At 43.7% G+C, this 22,909-nt stretch overlaps 2 protein-coding genes across 2 annotated transcripts; one reads left to right on the forward strand and one right to left on the reverse strand.

Annotated features, from left to right (window-relative positions):
- The first annotated feature begins 13,195 nt into the window (after positions 1 to 13,195).
- LOC133724835 (F-box/kelch-repeat protein At3g06240-like) lies at positions 13,196 to 16,331 on the forward strand. Its single transcript, XM_062151713.1, has one exon. It carries the CDS (start codon positions 13,303 to 13,305, stop codon positions 14,491 to 14,493), a length of 1,191 nt encoding a protein of 396 aa, XP_062007697.1. The 5' UTR covers positions 13,196 to 13,302; the 3' UTR covers positions 14,494 to 16,331.
- A 136-nt stretch (positions 16,332 to 16,467) lies between these two features.
- On the reverse strand, positions 16,468 to 17,488 carry LOC133724836 (uncharacterized). The gene has a single exon (XM_062151714.1). It carries the CDS (start codon positions 17,321 to 17,323, stop codon positions 16,646 to 16,648), a length of 678 nt encoding a protein of 225 aa, XP_062007698.1. The 5' UTR covers positions 17,324 to 17,488; the 3' UTR covers positions 16,468 to 16,645.
- Between the last annotated feature and the right edge of the window lie 5,421 nt (positions 17,489 to 22,909).

The following is a 22,909-nucleotide window of genomic DNA, read 5'->3' on the forward strand; positions in this document are numbered from 1 at the left end:
ATCTCCTTGAAAACTGCCCCGCTTTCCACGCGCTTTCAATCATCTTCATTTCTGAGATCTTTGCATTCAATTCCATCGATACTCTTATTGATGGCGTTGAACGTACTTCAACTGCCCCTTTTAGAGTCGAGACCACTGAAACTGGTCCTATAAATACCTGTGCTTGTGAGAAGAAAAACTCAAGCGAATATGGCTTTCCCAATAATAGCGTCACAAACCCTACTTCTCTTTCTTCTGTTTCTGAAATCTTCTCTTTACGATCTCAGCCTCAAACCCAAATCCTTAGGTCTTATGGCTTAATCTCAATACCTGAGTAGGTCTCACGGCCTAATCTCAGGTCCATCCGCATATCTTTGGTCTCTGGAAATCCGGATAGGAATCTCCGGTTTCAGTTAGGCTGAAGAACACGCGGCGCTCCTAACGCGGCGGAAAGAGATTTTGAGTGATCCCTCTCCTCAGATTTCTCGCGTGGAGCAGGCGGGAGAAGAGCGGGCGGCCACTCAAGGCCGAGCGTTCTTCTCTCGCAGCCTACCTCTAGGGCCAGACTGCCTAACTTATGTTTTTCCCCTAGAGGTAGATGTGGTTGTGAGTTGCGCTCTCCTGCAGACCATCTCCATCCCGGAGGGTAATGGATTACTTCCTTCCCTCCATCTTCAGTACAAATGAGAGCAGCTGCAACTCAGATCAGATAAGACATGTGGGTGAAGAGAGGGAGAGGAAGAGAACTTTTGATCATAGCCCCTTGTCAACGCAAGATTCAAGATTTCAGCAACTCTTATGATTTGTGGGCCACTTTTGGCCTCGTAACCTGCAAATGTAATAGTTTCGATTTGTATTGCTTCTGGCCGCAAAGCCACTTTATGAATGAAAGTTTCTGAGTATTGCAAAAGAAACTGTTATAAAATAAGGCCTCATGTATAGGCCATTACATATATATATATTCTTAACACATCTTGTCAAGAAATTTGAAAATAAATTGCTACAAAAAGTATTGCTACAATACACAGCTACAAAAAGTATTGCTACAATACACAGCCTCTGTGAAGGCCTGAATATATAGGATGTTGCCCCCCTAGTGTTCGTAGGTGAAGGGAAGACAGGATGCGAAGGCCACAAAAAAGAAAAAGGCCTGAGTAGGAATGGATGTTGGGAACTGACGAAGACTATGTTTGCCCCCCTGTCTGAGAAGGGGAATCTGGAGGATCTTCGAACTCCCAAACACTAGGGTAGTATTTCTTCAGGAATCGCCCGTTGATGGGGTTGCGATGGATGTCACCGTCCAAATCTTTGAGGTGAAAGGCCCCGCGCTCCAGAATGCGGTGAACAACAAAGGGGCCTTCCCATCGCGGGGTCCATTTACCGCGACCTGTCAACTTCTCACCAAAGGGAAGAACAGCCTTCCAAACAAGGTCACCTTCTTTGTAACTACGGCCACGCGTCCTCTTGTCATAGGCGAGAGCAACACGCTGTTTTTTCATTACCAAATTATCCAAAGCCGTTAAGCGCTGCTCGCTGAGGTCCTCATGCTCTTGCCACATCGCTTGGACATAGTCTTCGCCTATCAAGTGATGCTGATCCTGGACTCGCAAGGATTGAACGTTTATTTCTAAGGGTAAAACTGCGTCATGACCAAACATGAGTGCATAGGGCGTTGTAGCAGTGGGATTCCTCTTGGAAGTGCGATAAGCCCATAATGTCTCATACAACGTGCTGTGCCACTGGCGAGGGTTTTCAACAAGCATCTTCTTGAGAAGGGTGATAATAATCTTGTTACTGGCTTCCCCTTGACCGTTGGACTGAGCATAATATGGAGTGCTGTGGACGAACTGGATGCCCAACTCGTTGACAAGTTTCTCTACCTCACCGCCCATGAACGCTGCCCCCCTGTCGGAAACGAGCACCTCAGGGATACCAAACCTGCAGATGATGTGCTGGAAAATGAATTGGCGAATGGTGGTACCAGAAGCCTCTTTTAAAGGTGCAGCTTCGACCCACTTGGTGAAGAAGTCTGTGGCCACAATGATGAACTTGTGTTGAAGGGAAGAATGGGGGTGAATCATCCCAATCAAGTCCAATGCCCAACCGCGCGCAGGCCAAGGCTTAATAATAGGTTGCATGGGAATGTTGGGGATGTGCTGCACTGGACCATGTGCCTGGCAATCTTGGCATCCTTTGGCGAACGTGATACAATCCTTCAAAATGTCGGGCCAATAGTAGCCATGTCTCCTGATAAGCCAACGCATCTTAGGGCCCGCTTGATGGGCGCCACATACTCCTGTATGGACTTCGCGCATTAGCCGTTTTGCTTCGCTGCCATAGACACATCTGAAATCCATGCCATCTTCCCCGCGTCGTCGCAGCTCATCGCCCCTGAGGAAGTAGTTCAAGGCAAGAAAACGAACCTTCCGGTCTGTCGTAAGATCTGGATGCTTGAGGTAAGCGATCAACGGAATTCGCCAATCGACGTCAATAGGTTCTAGGACAGCGACGACCGGATCGTCGGGCGGGTCAGGCCGTGCGAGCCATGAAGGCAGCGTGCGGCGCTCAACTTTCAGTATGCGCTCGCGAACCCCATATTTCAGTGTAATACCCGTAGCCAATTGAGCAAGCTCATTGGCCGCAAAATTACGCTCGCGGGGTATGTATTCCAAATCAGCGTCATCAAACTGATCCAGAAGCTCCATGGCGCGAGTGAGATATGGCACGAGCAAACAGCTTACACACCTGTATTTCTCCTGGAGCTGATTTATCACGAGCAGAGAGTCACCGCGTACCTGAACGTCCCTTACCCCCATTTCCAGTAAGACTTCCAGGCCAATAATAAGGGCCTCATACTCTGCCTGGTTATTAGTGCATTTAAACTCCAATTGGAAAGAATAGGAGAAACGATCGCCCGCTGGGTTTTCCAGAACAATTCCGGCTCCTGCTAATGTTTTTGTTCTTGATCCATCGAAGAATAATACCCAGGGTTGCAGTGAGACAGTGGCTTGATACCATGTTGCATACTCTGGGATGTGCGCCAAATCTGGTCGAGTTGTGGTGGTGATCGCGATCTCTAATTCTTTGACTGGGGGAATATCCAACATAGGGTGGTGTGCCAAAAAATCTGCAATAGCTTGTCCCTTCACTGCTTTCTGTGGAACATATTGTAGCGAAAACTCTGATAGAGCTAATACCCATTTGCCGATGCGGCCCCTTAGAATAGGGCGCGACAACATGTACTTAACCAGGTCGGTTTGAGTGATGATGCTTGTAGTAAAGGATAACATGTAATGTCGCAACTTGCAAGCGGAGAAGTACAACGTGAGACACAACTTTTCCATAGGAGAGTACCTTGTCTCGCAATCTGTAAGTGTCCTACTGAGGTAAAAAATGGCATGCTCGACACCTTCTTCATCGTCTTGGGCAAGTAAGCTACCTATAGAGACTTCAGCCGCTGAAATATATAGCTTTAACGGAAATCCAGCTCGCGGGGGAACCAGGACTGGTGGACTCGCTAAATAGGCCTTGATTTTGTCGAAAGCCTCTTGATGCTGAGATTCCCATACAAACTCATTCTGTCCTTGCAACTTCAGCAATGGAGAGAAGGGCTGGATCTTACCTGCAGAATTAGAAATAAAACGTCGTAGGAAGTTGATTTTACCCAGCAGGCGTTGGAGCTCCTTCTTAGTTTGTGGAGGGGACGCGTTGATGACCGCGCTTGCTTTATCCTCAGGGACCTCAATTCCCCTTTGATGTACAATGAAGCCCAGGAAATCCCCTGCTTGAACGCCGAACACGCACTTGGCGGGGTTCATCTTCAGCTTATGTTGGCACATTCGCTCGAAGACTCTCCTGAGATCTATGATGTGGTTCCCTTTCTCTTTTGATTTAACCACGAAGTCATCGATGTAAACTTCTAAAATTTTCCCAAGGATATCGTGGAAGATCAGGTTCATGGCTCGCTGATAAGTGGCCCCAGCATTCTTCAGCCCAAAAGGCATAACCACATACTCGAAAACACCCGCGAATCCAGGACATCGGAATGCAGTTTTATGTCTGTCCTCCTCCGCGACCGGAATTTGGTGATACCCTGCGGTGCCATCCATAAAGGACAGTAATTCATGTCCTGCTACAGCGTCTACCAACATATCCGCTACCGGCATGGGGTAAACATCTTTAGGTGTAGCGATATTGAGGTCTCTGTAATCCACGCAGACCCTCATCTTACCATTCTTCTTGCGAACTGGCACTATATTAGATAGCCACTGATTGTATTTGGCCACTCTGATAATGCCTGATTTATGCATTTTCTCAACTTCCTCTTTGTTAATGTCTAAAAGTTCGGCGGTAGCTGAACCTTTGTTAACGCTGATCCGGAGGGCGGATCGATACTTGTGACGTTCTCAAAGCCTCCGCTACCTGTCAAGTAAAATAAAAAGGGCGTCAGAGGGAGACCGCGTTGGGCGGTCTTCAACTCTCCGATGCCTAAGTTAGTCAATGTATTTATGTTGACAAAGTAACAGTAGGTAAGTATATAATGCGTCCTCAATGAGGAGAGAGGAGAGAACCTTTTATAGGTGAGGAAGAGGTTGATCTTCTCTTTGTTTTCGATGTGGGACTGATGTGCTTCAGTCCCCAGCTCTGGGAGCTTCTGATGCTATCTTGGCGCGGCGCGTGGCGGCGCGTTAGCGGTGATCTGGGGGTGATCCGCCGCCGAGGTTGTAGCCCGCCTGGCGGTGTGTTTGCATGTCATTCCTTTGGTTGGAATTAGTACCTTTGGCGGTCGAATGAGCGTGGCCCATTATAGCTAATTATGCTTGCAAATGTACATGTATGTACAAGTCCCCCAATTCCCCAGTCAAGGAGGGCAATCTTGGTTGGGGAGTTGTTCGGCGGTTCGAAGCGTTTTCTTCCGCTAGGCTTGCAAGAGCATAATTAGCGTCAGTGCGTTGTCAACCATGGATTTTACTGAGCAAACGCTTTATACCCTTTCGGGTGGGCCTCTGCTAGGCCCCCCAGGGAGTCCCCCACTCCCCGGCTAAGATAGACCTCCGGATGGTCTGTAAATTGTTTGTTGAGGGGGAGCTGCGCGGAGCAGAGGGTGTTGGGTAGCGAGCCCAATCTTTAGCACCCAAGTGACGGGGGTCAACGTGCCTGATCAGGGCCGTCGTAGACTGTTGACACAAGTCCCCGTGTCCCGTAGGGACCACCTGACGGTAACGCCGCGTGGCGGTCGTTGTCAGAGTGAGGCGTGGCCTCGGGATCCGCCGCTGGCGGAAGCCCCCCCGCTGATTGGAGCAGGAAGCAGCGTCCAATAGACGTGCCTGGCGGTATTTGATTGAGCGATACCGCGCTGAACAAAGTACGCGGCCTTGCAAGATGATAAGGGGCTCCGCTAGAGGTGTGTAGCGGAAGATGCCCCGCTTAACAGTTAACGTTAGTGACCGAGGGGGTCTCTAGTTAGCTTAAGTGAGAGAGAGAAAGATTGACACGAGATGTATAGTGGTTCGCCTCCGCATGAGCGGGAGACTACGTCCACTTGAAAGCTATACTAGTGTGTCGAGCCTTGCGGCCCAACAAGATTACAAAGTATGTAATGGAATGGATGAATGTGTTGAGTTGTGGGAGGAGGCATTCCTTTTATAGATGAAGGAATGCTTCTCCTTTACTTGTTCTTCGATGTGGGACAAGAAACCACACTATTCTAGTCTATTTAACATGCAGAAAGCTATGTTATGGAGGCATGTTGGCAAGGGCGGGAAGGTGGCTTCCCGGTGGCGGATTTGCGACTTCCGGATACCGCCGCGTAGCCTGAACATAGGGCTACACGATGTATGTCTCGGTTGGGCCTTGCCATGTCTTGTGGATGTCCCAAAGTGGGTGTTACTTATGCTTGGTGACGTAGTAAATACTCCATATTATTGGAGGTATGTACACTCTTTGACAAGGACTTGGGTTTCTGCATTCATTCTTCGCGGTTCTTGTTTCACAGGCCTCTTGTCAGGGAGTGTTGGTAGCTGATGACAAACCAAATCTGATGACAGGCCGGGCATATCTTCATATTTCTCTGCAAAGTAGTCTTTGAATTCCAATAACAACTCAATAAGCCTCTGTTTTTCGCTAGGCTCCAAGTAAGCACTGATAGCCACTTCCATAGGCTCTTCTGTCGTTCCAAGATTGACCTTTTTAGTAGGGTCTCTGACCTTAGGGGGTGTGTCGTCCAGCGCTGCCGGAGCGAGCTGAATTTCTACCTCCTCTTCCAGTTCCTGATCAGAGAACTCTTCATTGACGGTTTCTAAGGTTGCGACTCGATCATAGGCCTCTTTCTCCACTAAGTACGAAGATAATCTTTCATACAGCGAGTGGAGGGCCTCTACCCCTTCCTCTGGAAGGTCGTAATCCATTAATCGTTTAGTGGTTTGGGCACAGCGTGGCCAGGCCTGTCCAAGCCTTCCTTTACGAGCGTGAGCCCCCACTGTGCCAAATCAGAGGCCGTCACCCCTGTGGGGCGGCCCTTGTTATCGATGCCACTGACTTGCAATGGAGTAATAGGCTCCAAGTAGTACCTGGCATCTACATAATTCGCGGAAACTAGAAATGGACGAGGGTCAGCTTTGATCACCTCAGCCTTATCTGTCTCTCTGTTCCACATAATGAGTTCCTGATGGAGAGTTGATAGAACACAATAACTCCGGTGGATCCAGTCTCTGCCCAGAATAGCGCTATAGGCTGCATAACAGTCAGTTACAAAGAAAGCATAAACACCCTCTGCAGGACCAACCTTGATGCGCAAGAAAAGTAATCCCAAGGTCTTCGTCACAGTCCCTGCGAAGTTCTTGAGTGTAAGGGATGTAGACTGGATTTTCTCTTTCTTGATCCCGAGCAAATGCATGGTCCTGGTAGTGATGACGTTCACAGCAGCTCCGGTATCAACCATAATCTTGCTAACTTTGGTACCACCAATCTCCGCTGTGATGTACAAAGGTCGCATATGTTGAACCATAGCGGGTGTAGGCCTGGTGAAGCTCATGAAGAATTCTTTGCTGTTAGCGTCTTCTGTTTCAAGAAAGACAGCCTCCTCTACAGGTGTTGTGATCGCTGATGTAATCTGCAAAGGTTGGGCGCTATTTTCCTCAGTTTCTACACAATCCTGCGCGGCGACTGGTAGTGCATACCTCGTGGGGAGTACGTAAACCATGTTGCAAGATGTATCGGTCACAACTGTTCCATCCATGTCTTCTTGCAGGTTCAGCTTGGGTTCTTTGACAGGTATGTCAGTATTGAATTGCTTAGCCAGCCACTCTACCAATGATTCCTCCGTAAGGCCTTTTACCTCACATTGCTCATGCCCCGATATCCCGGTGGCTCGCTCAGGCGAGTTGGACTTTGGGTCGCTTGTTGTAGTTACCTCAGGGGTAACGACGACACTCTGGACCTTTTTAGGTTTCCACTGTAGCGTATTGGCAACTTTGTCCTTGCCCCCCAGTCTCTCAAAAACTGAGGATTTGGCCTCTGAATCGTCGCGAGACAACTTGCGCCTGACATGCGGTCGCCTAGTCGGCGAACTCTCCTTTCGAGCTGGCGGAGGTCTCCTCTCGTCTGTAATCCTGCAAAAAACACTGGGCTGAGATGCCCCTTTTGCTGAGCTCGCTTGCTTCTGGAAGCTGCGGGGAGTCATTAATGGCTTAGCAGCTAATATCTCCATCTCTTTCTGATACTGTTCAGGTGATTTGACCAGCTGCGAAGGTTTGATCAGACCCTGGTCCAGAGCCTCTAGCGCGCGCTTGGCTTCTCCAAATCTGCGCTGCAGTTTTCTCTTCTTGGAAGGACTTATTTCCACTGCCTTCCCCTTTTCCCTTGTGTACCACTTACCTTCCTTAATCGCGGTGGTAGAAGCAGGAGGTATGTAGGGCTTGGTCAAGATATCTTTGCGCTTGATCATGGCCTTCTCTTCTGATTTCTGATCAACCGTGGCCGCTTTCAACCTCTGGAAGAGATTGGAATCCTTCGGGGATGGTGGTGATTCCAGTTTCTCGTTTGTTCTTGGACTGGAAGGTTGGTAGTTCTGTGATGGCGACGACCATTTGATGGGTGGGAGAGAACCAAAACGAAATGTCTGCTCGCCCTCCTCGCGTGACACCTGAATACCACACTCTTCCTGGCATCGCGAGCATAAGACCACAGATGAGGCTTTACCCACTGGCTCAACCTTCTTCTTTGCAGGAGGCTCATCCCTGTCAGGTTGGTCTCCTTTCGCCTTTTCATTCAACTCTAGGGTTGGTTTCCTCCGACTCTGCTTAGTCCAGTTCACGTCGACCATGTTGACCCCAGTGTCAGGAAAAGGGTTCAGGTCTACGAGCGCTGCCGCTGTTACTGGAGCCTCTACCTGCAAACTACCATTATTAAGCCATACCTGAATCTGGTCTTTGAGTTTCACACAGTCTGCTGTATTATGATTCCACAGGTTGTGAAATTTGCAGTACTTCTTCCTTTTTAGCTGGTCTGGGCGAGGAAACGGTCCAAAGTCGGTCTTTACCATTTTCGCGTTGATCATCTCATCTAGGATTTCATGTGCCTTATTGGCATCATATGTATATGCCGCAAATTCTGGTTTGGTGAAGGCCATTGATTTGAGCTTGACAAGTTCTTTGGAAATTTTCAACTGTTTCAAGGCTGGGTTCTTTCTCCCTGTCAGCTCATAAGCAGCGATGTCATTATCCTCCTCTTCATCATCATCTTGACTCAACTCTTCACTGTGGTGGGGATAGTAGGGGTCATAAGTAGCCGGTTGGTAGCTCAGGGCCGCTACAGTGCGATGTTTTCCTGGTACATATGTCCCCTTGGAAGCATTCTTCCTTGCATCAGTTTCTCTAAGGAGATGCTCGAAGCTACCCACCTCTGTGATGAGTTCTCCCATTGACTGGATCATGCTGCCATGCTGCTTCTTTCGCTGTCGAGGCTCTAGACCCTTGATCGCCAACTTGATCAACTCCTTCTCCGGCAGGATCACATTCAGTTTGGCCTTTTGAATCTGGAAGTGTTGAAGGTATGCAACGGCGGATTCAGTAGGCTGCTGAGCCATCTGGGTGAGAGAAGCCAAATCAACTTCAGGCTCAATGGCTCCAAAAGTTTCTCGAAAGAGTTTTTCCATTGCGGGCCAATCTGCCACTGTTCCTGGTCGGAGTTTGGAAAACCACCTGAAAGCCGCTCCCGAAAGAGAAGTGCCAAAGATCCTGCACTTGAGGATGTCATCATTCTGGTACTGGCTGCATTGCACTTTGAACCTGGCCAGATGAGTGATTGCATTCTCGGTGTCTTCCCCTGAAAAAGTAGAAAATATGATGTTTTTATATCCCCTGGGAAATGGCGCGAGCATTATATGTGGCGGGAAAGGTCCCTCATAGACCCCATCCATTTGGGCTCTCGGGTTAGCCAGCCTGATCATCTCCTCGACCTCGTCTCGTCTAACATATTCCGGGCCTAGAGCGGGCTGTTGAAAAGTCACTGCTGGCATAGGCATCTCTTTTGTCAAAGCTGTTAACTTGACAGGATTACCAGCTTGGTCAATCCCGTAATAACCTCCTGGCAGCTCCTGATATATGTTCTCAGCCCCGTCGCTGTCGTACTGAGCGAACACGGTGGAGTCGGACGGAACTGTGCCACCTTTCGATGTCTGCTGCCTCTGTCTGGTGGTCTGCCCGCCTGACGAAGTAGCCTGTTCTTTGCTACCGCCAATAACCAGCGCTTGTTCTTTATTTTTCTGTGGCGTAGCAGCAGCTGTTGTAGGAGGTGTAGTGGTGTTGCTGCTAACTTTCTCTCGCTGATTCGGCGGCACGTACTTGCCTGAACCAGATGGTTGGCCGAGGGAACCCAGGATAACGTTAGGATCACCTAACGTCTTGTTCAACACTTCTCTAGCTTGGTTCAACTCGGCTCTTTGCATGGCCACCTCAGTTGCGAGACTCTCTCCATCTTTATGAAGGCTTGCCATATCAGACGCTGCCTGCTTTGTATGGTTCTCAATAATCTCTATCAATCCCTGGTGGCTCCTGTTCTGGTTCTCTGCAATACTCGTAGCATGAGCCCTTAGCGCATTCTCTGTTTGTGAGATTTGTTCTGTAGTCTCCACTGACTGTCGGGAAAGACGTTCGTGTATCTCACGTATAATCTTATTTGTCCTCGCGTTTTCCCTTTCAAAATCAGCGGCGATCCACCTGCTGTGATTTTCGACGTTTTCCCTCATGATCGCGAGCGCGACCTCGGTTGTTGCTCCCTCTGGAATAGGCTTCGCAACGAAAGCCTCTATTCCTCTACTCCCCACTGTGTTGGAGGTAGTGGAAGTGACAGGCTCGCTGGCCTGAGTAGCAGTAGTAGTTTGACCCTCAGCAGCGGTCTGGTGATTCTCTCCTTGTTCCGTTGACATATTGGAGGATTCGGAACGGAGAGAGAATCTTTGAATAACTTGTTCTTCAGAAAGACCACGACACTCCGCGCGAGAATGCGGTGTGTAACTGGAGGTCTTATGCTTTGAGCAGTTAGCGTAGCCCTTTTTGTAAGGGTTTTCGCTTGACTTCCCAATGGCTAACGTTCACGAAAAGACACTAGTTGGTCCCACTGGGCGTGCCAAAATGTTTGGCGCAAAAACCAGTTGGCTTGCAAACTGTCTCTTTTGAGCGTGTATGCAGGCGTGCCAGCACCGTGGGGTGCAGTCGTCGGGGTAGTCCCTTGACCTGACTTCTTCTTCAAGCGTTGTGGACGAGGAGAGCACCAACCTCGCCACAAGGTTCTTCTCTAGCCTTCCGGGAAAGGACTTTGTGCCTTACGGATAAGGACTTTGGGTGTGATCTCTTCGCGTCACCGAATCGATACTTAGTGTTGTAGACTAAGCAGAGCAATCACTGGGAAGTTTGGAGAAAGCACGGGTTGCGCTAAAGCGTGACTTTAGCTTCGCTGGGTTGCGAGGGCGTTACCCTTGCTTCGCTGGTAGTAACGGTGGCGGTTGCGCTCGCAGTCGGCTCCTGGGGAGACTGGGACTGGAAGTACGGTCGCCGGGTTGATCTGGTGATGCTGACAGTCGGCTCTTAGAGAGACTAGGACTGGCGGGCGGTCACCGGGTTTCAACGAGGTTAAAGGTTTGCTCCGGGGAGGCTTTGTAATCGCTAGGATTGATTGATATGAGAGAGGTCCATTATTCGTCCTTGAAACCTGGTATATATACCTAGGGTTTCGACTGCTCTTTGCCACAGAAGGATTATTGGTTGAAGTTTCCTATTCAATCCTCGCTACCCGACTCCAATAAGGTTTCGTTTTCCTTATGGATCACGGAATGGGTGAAGCTGTAACCCAAACCCGAATAGGCTTATTTTTGGGCCGCAGGTATCGGCCCGCTGTGCTGAATCCACTAAAGGATCTTGCCAAAAATACTTTTGGGCTCAAACAGGTGTCACGTAATGCTTCATTTCCACTAAAATAGTAAACCTCCACTGTTTACTGATATCTGCTGTTTTAGGTATTCAAGACCTGTGAAATGTTACAGCGAGGATTTTATTTTATTTTATTTTTTGATTCCCATTCCCATTCTCATTCCTTTTTTTTTTTTTTTTTTTTTGAACAAGTACTCCCATTCCTTCTTGTTAAATGCATTGAGCTTCACTCTAGGTTATTTTGCTGTGTTTTGGTTCTATTAAATATGTTCTGTCTTAAGTGATACAAATTTCTGGACTAATGATTTCAGCAGCTAGCTACTTGCAAGAACATATCACCTTCTGTTTTATTTGTTAATGCTGAATCATCCTATTTATCTGTGTTAAAAGTTTTAGGAGTCTTATTGGAGACTTTAAGGTGTCAAACTCAAAATTTGAATAGAGCAATATGCAGTAGTAGTATTTATAGCTATATTGAGCAACATGGATATTAGTTCATCTGACTTGTGCTCTCTATCAATGAACATTAAAAGTTTAAGCTATAAGCTATTAGACGAAAAGATACAATGGGGATATATTAGATACATACATAGACTAAATTATTAGAAACTCACCTCAATCAATATGACAGTAGTGCTCAATAAAACTGATATTGCTAAGCACGATGGTTCGGAAAACAACAGAACTTGGTAAACTCAGAGTTGGCCTCTATGTTGACAAAGTCACCAAAGCCCTTCGAATATACAGCTCATGTTAATAGGTTTATCTATCAAGTCTGCATCAAAGAGGATTATCATATTCTTGTTCTTTTTTTATTAAATTTATTCTTCCAAATTCCAATTCATTCATCTATAACAAGTGTTAGAGGCTTAAAGCTGCAGGCTGAAATATGTTTGCGAGTGAGACGGGGAAGAGTTGCTAAATCCAATGGAAAAATTATGTTGTGCCGGCCGGGTTCAAATCCAATTTGATTCACCAGGTCAAGAATTTAAAGAATTTAGTCTAATCTTGTCTGAGACAAAATGTAAAGCATACAAGAACATAATAACAAGATGGAGATTAACGGGAAATTCTAGTGTACTGGTAGGTATCTCATACCCACATTTACAAAAGTGTAAACAAATTTTGTTGTTAAAGTTGTAATTTGAGTCATACTTTGTGTAATCTTAGTTCTAATAATGGTAATTACACCTCTTACGACATTTTACAAGTTTTTGAACAAATTCGTTGTCAATGTTGTAATCTTAGTTCTAATAATGGTAATTACACCTCTTACGACATTTTTACAAGCTTTTGAATAAATTTGTTGTCAATGTTGTAATTTTTGTTTAACTATATGTAAATAGTGTAAATGAATATGGTAACTTTTGTTCTCAATGTTGTAATTTTGGTTCAAATACTTGTAAAATTTTGTTCAAATAGTTGTAAATGAGAGTATCTCATACCCACCAGTACACTAGATTGTCTCGAGATTAACTAGTCTTTGACAAATATAGTGACAGGCAGACTTTTCAAATTGATGTGATTTTGTCAATTGCGTAGAACGATTTGGTATATACAGTTTGTCCATATGAAAAAAATTCATAGCTAGGGTACAACTTATATCATTCTAGATTGTATGAAATAGTCATAGTTGCTTTCTTTGGTGATTAGAATCATCATCAGTATTATAATATTGTCAAAATCTGAAAGATTGATGTGGTTGATTCAGTTATTGGGTTCTCCGAAACTTGCACAGCAAGCTACTTGTTTTTGTAAAGCTTCAGTTCTCTTCTTTTAAATTCTTCAGTTCAGCTTCTAAGTTCTTACAGCAAAAGGAATAGAACAAAAGTAAAAGAAACAGCAAAAGAAAAAATTTACGAGCTATTTTCTTTTTATGAGAGCAAACAGATAGACAATGTCAGACTATCTTCCAAATGAAGTTCTAATAGATATACTTGTGAGACTACCTGTGAAGTCACTGCTGAGATTCAGGTGTGTTTCGAGGATATGGAACTCTCTCATTTCTAGCCCTGCATTCATCAACACCCATCTCAACCAAGCTCTTCTTCAACAAACCAACCAGGAAATGCTTCTCTTTCGATACTACTATTCCATAGATTATGTAATGGAAGATGACCATGGAATCCACATGACAGTCAATGACAGGCGTGAAGAACGCTTCTCTTTGCACATAGATGATGAATCCTTTCCCCACAATCCCTACTTGAAACTTGATTTCCCATATAGATGTGGGGGCTACTATAAACATTACTTCCAAATAGTGGCCTCAGTGAATGGGATAGTCTGCCTGGCCGACCCAAATCGCTGTATTCTGTGGAACCCTTCGGTGAACAGAGTCATGGAGCTCCCGTTTGCATTTCAATATCCAGATCGTTCTGTCATGCATCATCTTGGATTTGGCTGTGACCGAGTCACGAATGACTACAAGCTGGTAAGACTAGTCTATTTTGGAAGAAAAGACCATTATGTGGTTCCACCTGTGGTTGAGATTTTCACTCTTAGCACAAATTCATGGCGACAACTTGCAGCTCCTGGTCCTATGTATGTCACTGTACAGCATTCATCATCATCACAGTCCTTTGCATCTGGTGCATTCCACTGGGTTGCGAATGCTCCACCAGAAGAGGGCGCTTTCTGCAATCTGATTCTAGCATTTGATATGGCTAATGAGGTTTTCCATGAACTTCCTCTGCCCAGCTGTTTAGCAGCAAAATCAAACTTGAATATGACTCTTGCGGTGTTGAACGGATTACTTTCTCTGGTCCCTCGGAATAATGGTCCGGTCGATGACGAGTCTTACTCAGACTCAGTGTGGATCATGAAAGAATACGGCATGGCAGAATCTTGGACTAAGCTATTCAGTATTGATATTCAGGGAGGAGCAATAAGGAGGGTGCTATCGTTCACAAAGAATGGTGAAGTTATATTACTTAACAATTCAAATGAACTGGTCTCATATGAATCCAATACCCAACAAACTAGGGATCTTGAATACAGTGTAGGCAAGAGATTCTCAAAAAAAGTGTATTCTCTGGATACTTACATGGAGAGCCTTGTTCTGTTGAATGTAGCTGATGTCTTATAAGGGCTAGAAAATTTCTATGATGCTTGCAAGGTAGTCTAATAAGATGGAAAAGAAAGATATGTCTGCTTTGTTACTATAGCTTTCTACGCTCTGGTTTCTAAAACCTACAAAATGTTCACCAGTCACTTCGCAATCTCTACTGTCATTTTTGTTGTTATAAATTTCTAGAGTATCACTGAAGCAGTAAGTATTACAGTACGTTTTTCATGCAGAGTTTACTTGTCCTGCAACAAAATCTAAAAAGTGGGATGTCTAATTGACAACCACTTCAGCATTCCTTTACAAAATATAAGCAGACATCATAAGGGATTGTTCATTCAACGGACATTTTCTTATATCATTCCTAGTCAAGTGCAGAGGAGCATTTTCTAAAGCGAAACAATAAAAGAAAATAGTTCGGCCATGTCAGCCTCACTGATAAAAAGTCCCAATTCGGCAAAAGAATTAACCTTACTGGAGTCGTTAAGCCTGGCAACAGAATGAGAGGTTTCGCCACCCAAATATCCTCCCAGAAGTTCATTTTATTTCCATTTCGCACAACAAAATGACCAACAGCTCAAAAATGAAGCATTACCATGGGATATGTGTTTCAAAGGACTGCAGCTGGAGCCTCTCTCAACTATTTTAGAAGCTCACCCCATTGGCATGAAGCCACATTTGCTTTCAATCACTCTATGCAAAAGAGAATCGTTTTCAAGAGCCTTGTATATGTCTAGTTTGCTTCAAATTCCCAAACCTCTTCTTTATAACTTATGAAACCAACTCCCACTTGACTTAAAAAGATGATACATTCATGCCTGTCTCTCTCATCAAGCTCTCCAACTTCAAAACCAAATGGTCTTTTTGTGCTCATGACCAAATTAAACAACCTTGAGCTCAGCATTAAATGAAAGATATGCCAGTCACAAATTACAAGTTGAACTGAAAGTCACTAGACCACATCTGACACAAGTTGTTTCAAACTAAATTGGGCACTGATCCAAGGGCTCTTTATCTTCAGTTGGGCAAGAAAGACTCAAGATTAGCAGAGAGGAAAAATATGTCTGATCTACAGCAGATAACTTCATCTCCCTCTCTCATATTTGACCAAGTGAAAATAACAATTAGAAGAAGTGGAATCCTTGGATTTGTTTTGGAATATATGATTGTGATTGTAATTCTTATGCAGAAGTCGATTTAAGTGTACTAGTTCGATTCATAGGTAGACTGACTTCATGCATTGGTAGACTAGTTTGGAACTACTCTATATCTGTATCAAATTAGTCTACCTCTATGCCGAATTAAGTCTATTGGTAAATTGATGTACCGCAGAACTATAAGTACATTGCTGGAAATGCAAGGTTTCACTGTCGTCGTCAATTCCAGGTTTCTTCTATTCATTTAGGGTCAGCCACATAGTCTCTGCTATTGTTGTTTGCATCAGAATTACTCTAAGGTTTCAGGCATATGGATTTCTTGGACCGAAATCCTACCTATAGTCTGTTTGTATAACTTGAGGAAGTACAATCAGAGAAAGATGCTTGTACAAGTACTTTGTGGAAGAACAAAACAGCAGTTTGCCAGGAGGAAGGAAAATATAAGTTGAACGAATAAACTATATCACAAAGTTAAGCATCATACTATAGAATATGAATACTACATAAAGTTCTCTAATTCAAAACCACTAGGCACTGCTTTACAAAATAAAAACAGACATGGATCAGGTATTATTCGTTTTAACAGTAGCAACTTATCCAAACACGTAAAAGTTCAGTTCAGTTGCTATTTGTTTTGTGATCAACTTGTTTGTAGTAACCAAATGAACTTGTGTTTTCCCATGAACCTTCAAATTTTTTGGCACAACTCTTCCACATAAACAAAAGTTCAGCCAACCATAATGTAGAATCTTTGGCTCTATCCTGGATCCATTTGACTACAGAAAACACTTTTGCTCTTACTAGAATTCAGTACTCTTGTATAAAGCCATCCAAAAAATCGCTCCGGCATGAGAGTTTTCAGATTTTTCGAGCATTTTGTAAGCATATTTACAACCAGAGTGCTAAGCAGAATACAGTACTAAACAAACACAAATTTCCATCATAAAAATTGAAGCAGCACAACAAGCAAACGAAACAAAATCCATGAAAACAACTGAAAAACCTGAGCTGAGGAGTCAGTTTTCCTTTTTCTTCTTGCGCAAGATATAGACATCGGTCTCCTCATAGGCGTAATCCGGGTGCAAATCCTGGTGCGGAACTTTCTCGATCACAAAAACCCCTTCACACATTTCCCAGAAGAGCTTATGCGCCTCCGGCGACCTCAACTGGTACCCAAGCAAAACGACGCCGTCGTCCTTCACCATCGCCTCCATGGTGGAGATCAAGGGTCCCACGGTCTCCTCAATATAAACCACATCGGTCGCCACAACGACGTCGTACGGAGGACTGAGAGCGGCGATCTGGTCCGCCTTGTTCCAGTGGAGAATCGCGTGCTTGAGGTTCTTGCCGAGGACCGGTTTGTTGCGCTTGAGGTTTCGCTTCAGCGCCGGCATCACGGCGGGGATGTCGGTGATGACGACGTCGGTCAGGCCGAGGAGGTAAAGCCCCATGGCGGCGACTCCGCATCCGGCGCCGAGCTCGACGGCGCGCTTGGAGCGGAAATCGAGGAGGTCGGAGTAGGGGTTTTGGGGTTGGTGGTTGCTGGGTGGGGCCCAGCGCTCGGCGAACTTGACGAGGACTAAGGAGCAGGGCCAGACGGTGGTGCCGACGTGGAGGGAGCCGTTGTCTTGTTGGAAGGAGAGGACGGCGTCGCGGACGGGGAGCTCTATCACCGGCGAGTCTGTGAACTTCATACCTTCGCCGCCGATTTGTTTAGATTCTGGGTTTTGCCAAACAAATGAGGCAAAACAAATGTCATTTCGGACTTTAACCCAATAGGCCCAGTTTGATAAAAGCCGATAAGGTTTTTCATTTTCTTTTCATTGTTTCCAAACTTGGAACTTTTTCTTGTCTTAAACCCTAAACCCTAGACCTTAAACTCCTTTGCTTCAAACTCAGAATCGATAGTATAAAAGAGTCAATCAACAATCCTCGGAGAATTAAAGCTGGTTCAAGATATTAACTCATTTCGCTTATATCACTTTTCGACACATTCTTCATGAGGCGAGTTTTGTAGTAGATGTGGTAATTGAGACTGGTGACGATTTGGGAGTATTCACTTCATTTGTTAGCCGCCATTGTTTTACAATTTGATGAGATAAGATGCGGTTGTTTTTATCCTGTTGGGTTATTATTATTGTCCGGCAAGGTTTTTAACAAGACAACATGAAACACGTCTAACACTATATCATTCATTAGTAGACATCTAAGGGGGAGTACTGTTGCAACTATTATATATGTGATTGTTCATACGTGTAAATACTAATTTGTCAGGTAAACACTAACTCTTATATAAAGAGGTCTAATGAATGAATCACAGACTTTTTGTAATATCCCGAAAATTAGTTATTAATTTTTGATAATTTTTAAAAAATTATTAAGTTGGTCTTTAGTACAATTACATGGTTTGAGGGCGGAACGAAAGTATTTCAGACGAATAATTACTCGAAACGTTTTACTTTCGAGGAGTCAAGGAGTTGACATTTTATTCGTTGAGTTTCTCTAAAAACTTCCTTCACGAAAGTTGTAGAACGCGTCGATACAAGTTCGTGGATATGTGGAACGCGAAAATCGGAGTTCGTATGAGAAAGTTATATATGGTCAACAGAAAAAGTTTCCAATTTTGGAAAGTTGCTATAAATACAAATTTTTTTTTTTTTTTCTTTCATAATTTCTGTTTCCTTCCATTTTCGGAAACCCTAAAACCCAGATTCTCTCTCTATTTCTGTCAACCAGACCCGGACCCGTTTAACAGACCCGGCCATATCTTCATTGTCCAGCGACCTCTGGCGACGCCACCACAGCAGTTCTCTTCCTCTCTCTCTCCTCTACCGACCCCGACCCCGACCCCTCACACAACCCAGAAACCACGGTGCACGGCGCAGCAAGGGTCGAAAAGTGGAGGTTGGCCGCCAGCTTTGCTCCAGCCTTTTTCTAGTGATGATAGGGCTAGAACCATACATGGTTTTGAAGCTCTCCTTCTTCTGATCACATCCATATCGGCCTTGCAACACGATTCGCCGTGGATTGACTAGAATTTGGAATTGAAGTTCAAACGACGAAAATCGCAGATCTAGCTTTCGAGCTTGATCCCGGCCGAATCGACCTTAGCTCCAGGTATAAAGTTTGATCCCCTTGTTGTGCTCTACATTGTGTACGGTTGGATTAGCCTGGAATGGAGGTCGAAGTGGCGGCACATGGGACCCACGTGCAGCCACTGGCGGCGGCGCGTGGCGGTTCGTCCGACCTTTGTTGGAGCAGATCCTTACTCTATTATCATCTACTTGTGAATACGAGCATTTTGATATATGATTTGTAGCATTTGGAGATCGTTTGAGCATGTTAGGGTTTTTAGTGGTTTCGATTATCTCGGTTTTCGATCCCTGAAGATCCGACAGTTGGATCGTCCTTTTTGTTTGGGCGATCTAACTCTAGGAGTGTTCTCAAGACTTTGGACAGTCTCGGATGATGCTTTATCTCGATTGACGTAGTATTCGGATTTTAGTTCGCATGTTTCGAACTTAGATGCTTTCGTACCACAAGTAGTATTAAAATGTGACCTTTATGTGACTAGGTACGTGACGAAGTTGTTTTGGACGGATTGTTGTGATTATGTTATCTCTGTTATGTTAGAAGATGCAGCGAGATGCAGAGGTGAGTAAATCTCATGAGGTTCATTTATGAACAGAGTTTCCTTTATTATTTTGGATTATTCACTAAATTGTGGAATTGTTTTCTGAAAATAAATATTTTTTTAAATTATATGAACTTGATCATCTACGGTTCATAGGTAAGTTAAAATGAATTTTTATTATAAAAAAAAAATTATTTTTCTCCAGTTTTGTGATTATGGACTATAGTTGGTATTAGTGGCATTCCTAAGTGGATGACTACGTGTGTGTGTGTATATATATATATATATTTATATTTACGTGAAATATATATCTTGATAGTGTGACATTGTGATAAGAACAATAAATTGTGATTTTATTCAGGTTATTGTTTAGAGCATTTACTCCTTTCGGGAATGCAATATATTATGCAATTGTTGATCTATATTGTGTTGAAAGAGTACTTTGAGTTGAGCGTAACATTTTGAGTCATGTGGGGCTTTTTAAATGTTTTCGGTCTGAGGACCTATTGTCACAGTGGTGATGGAGTTGAGTGTAACATTTTGAGTCATGTGAGACTTTTTAAATGTTTTCGGTCTGAGTACCTATTGTCACATTGGTGATCGAGGGAAGAAAATAGGGAACCACGCCTTTGGCCAGGTGAGTGGTTACGATCAGTTAGAGTTCTAGTCTGTCTGCCAATGTACTGCTTGGGGGCTTAACTTTATGTTATTGCATTCATGAGTACATGTTTTTAAAAGAGAGTTTCGAGTGTATTCTTTCTTTTAACAGTCCAAGGAGGGATATGGTTTCATATTTATTTTGTTGAGTGAACAAATAGTATGCCTTTGTCACTGTGGTGACGTGATTTGTCCTTGTGAGAAAAGGGTGTTGAGTTTTGAAAGAAATAAAGGTGTGATTTGTTTTCCTTGAGTTGAAATGGTAATTCCTGACTTTAGCGTGAGTTGTTTGATTTTTTTTATTGATTTCTTGTTTTATTTGAATTGTTTGGTTTGAATGTAATCTTCTGAACTAAACTATATGCAGGGATTAATATGATTTCTATTTATTGATTTTAATGTAATGTCCTTAACTAAACTACATGCAGGGATTACTATGATTTTGGATTGTATGCTTTTTGGTGATCTCCTGAACTAATTTTCTATGCAGGGATTACTAGTTTTTATTTAGTTTTAATTTTTGAGTGTAGTTGTTGTTGAGACTCGTAGTGAGTTGAGAAATGTTTTATCATGTCATTGTGGTGATAAAGGCTTCCTGCCAAGAGAAAATAAGAGTGATTTCTTAGATTTGTGGTTGAGATTACAAATGATTTGTTTTGTCACGATGTGACTTGTGTTTTCCTTAAAAAGAAAAAGGATTTTGATTTGGGGAATAATCATTGAGTTGATTTGTTTTCTTGGGTCGAAAATGTGAGTTTGTGGTTGTTTGAGTTTACTCGCACGAGCTTGCAAAAGCTTACCGGGTTTGTTGTTTCAACCCGGTGCACTATTCCATGGTGTAAGAGTTATTTTGCAGGTCAAAGTAATGAGTAACCATCGTCGAAGCTGAGGTTTTGTTGCTGTTGTAGGTGGACGTAGAAGTATACTTTTGGGTTTAGTCTTCCGCTGTGTAGTGAGTGTGGTGGGTGTGTTTACTTATTGAATTGTTGTTCAGTTTAATTTGTAAACTCTTTGTAATGTAATATGTGACTCTAAAGAACGAGTCGGTGTTGACATTTGTGAGCTCGGTTTGTTTTGTTGCTTAGTTTAAATATAAAAAAATTATAAGTGTTCTTTTTGGGCTTGTTAAGTTATCGCGTTTCGGATTCGAAAATCTTTATTCGAAATTCGGGGCGTGACACTTCTACCTCTCTCATATATTATGTTTCTCTATTCTCTCTCTATTATTCTCTACTTTATAACAAATGATAGATTTTAATGGAAAGTGAAATTCACACTCCTCATTTTATAATCCACACTCAATGTTTTTTTTTTTTTTTTGAAATAGCACACTTGATGTTCTTTTTTAAAATAACTTGTTAAAGGAAAAACACATTATGTGCCTTCGTCAAAGTGATTGACGGAGAGGGAATCAAGTAATTAGCAATCACCATCAATCAGCATGGACCAAGGACCAATCAGTAGTTAATGTCATCATTGTAATTGATATTTCCGTTGTAATTCTCTCCCTATATAAATGGGCTATGAAATGAAATGAGTAAACCAATTCCAATTGTCATTTTACTTTAACACGTTATCAGCACGCTCAGAGCTAATAACCAAAGAAAAAAACCCTAGAAGAATTTTTTTTTTCTCTGCCGCCACCCAATTCAGAAGAAAAAAAAATCCTTTTTCTTCCGGCCGGCAAGACCCGGCCTAGATAGCCTAGCTTTGCATGCCGTCTACTCCCCTCCACACCAATCTCAGCGGCATCCCCCAGCAGTCCCCCACGAGCAGCGAGCCCAGCAACATCCTTGTAGGCCAGTTCGGCCACCAGCTTGTCCAGACCGGCTCTGTCCAGATCGGGGACCGCAAGCCCACACCGGCTCCGTCCATATCAGCAGCAACCCATCTGCAAAGCCCCCGCTGCAAAGCACGCACAGCCCACCTGCAAAGCATCAGCCACCGCCTGCGCACACCACCTAACACCTGCGCAGCCCAGCATCTGCCACAGCGCCCAGCAACCGCGCCTGCAGCAGCCCTTCACCAATCGCAGCCTTCAGCCCAATCGCTGCCCATCCCCGTGCCCATACACAGCAGCTCGCCTTCAACCTTGCAGCCCCGCCTTCAAGGTGTCCCAGATCGGAGTCGCCGGCGCTGCCTCCACTAGTACATGAAAGGAACAGAAACAGAAAAAAAACAAAAAAAAACAAAAAACAAAAAAAACAAAGAAGAAGACGCGAAAAAAAAGAGAAAAAAACTCGGCCCAAAGAACAGGACTCGGCCCAAGAACAACCAAATCAAAAAAAAAAAAAAAAAACAAGGCCTGCGGACCAAGAAAAAGAAAAAATTTTGTGGCCACTGCAAGAGAAAGCAACCCAGTTTTTCTCAAGCCCAAAAACATCGTTACGCACGCCTGCATCAACACGCGCATGCGCTAGGATTGTTTTATTTTCTCGAAATCAAGTATGTTCTCTTTAATTTATTTAATTTCATACTATGGTATATTTAATTATTTATTTTCTTGAGTATGCTTTATATTTTATTGTTTTATGCTTTTATTATAAAATTTTCGAGCATGTTTAGTTAGATTATATTAATCATTTGAAGCATGCTTTGTTATTTATGTTTTAAACAATTATCTTTAAGCATGATTATATATTTTATTGTTTATGGTTTATTATGAAATTTTGAGCATGTTTTTATTTTATTTACGCATGCTTTGTATTCTGCTATTGTTTACATTTTATTTTATGCATGATATATTCTTGCTATTATTATATAATTTGCTATGATTATGTGTAGTATATAATTTGTTGTATATTTATGAAATTTGAGCATGTCATGTACTTTATTTCGTATATATGCTATGTTTAAATGTGCTATGCTTATTTTTAGAATGCAATATACAAAAATTGCATTTTGTCATGATAATGAAAATTCATGCGCATTATACATACACACTTACTGTGATAAAGTATTTTCACATAGCATCGAAAAAAAAAATGTG

This window comes from Rosa rugosa, chromosome 1 (genome assembly GCF_958449725.1).
Source record: "Rosa rugosa chromosome 1, drRosRugo1.1, whole genome shotgun sequence".
NCBI lineage: Eukaryota > Viridiplantae > Streptophyta > Magnoliopsida > Rosales > Rosaceae > Rosa > Rosa rugosa.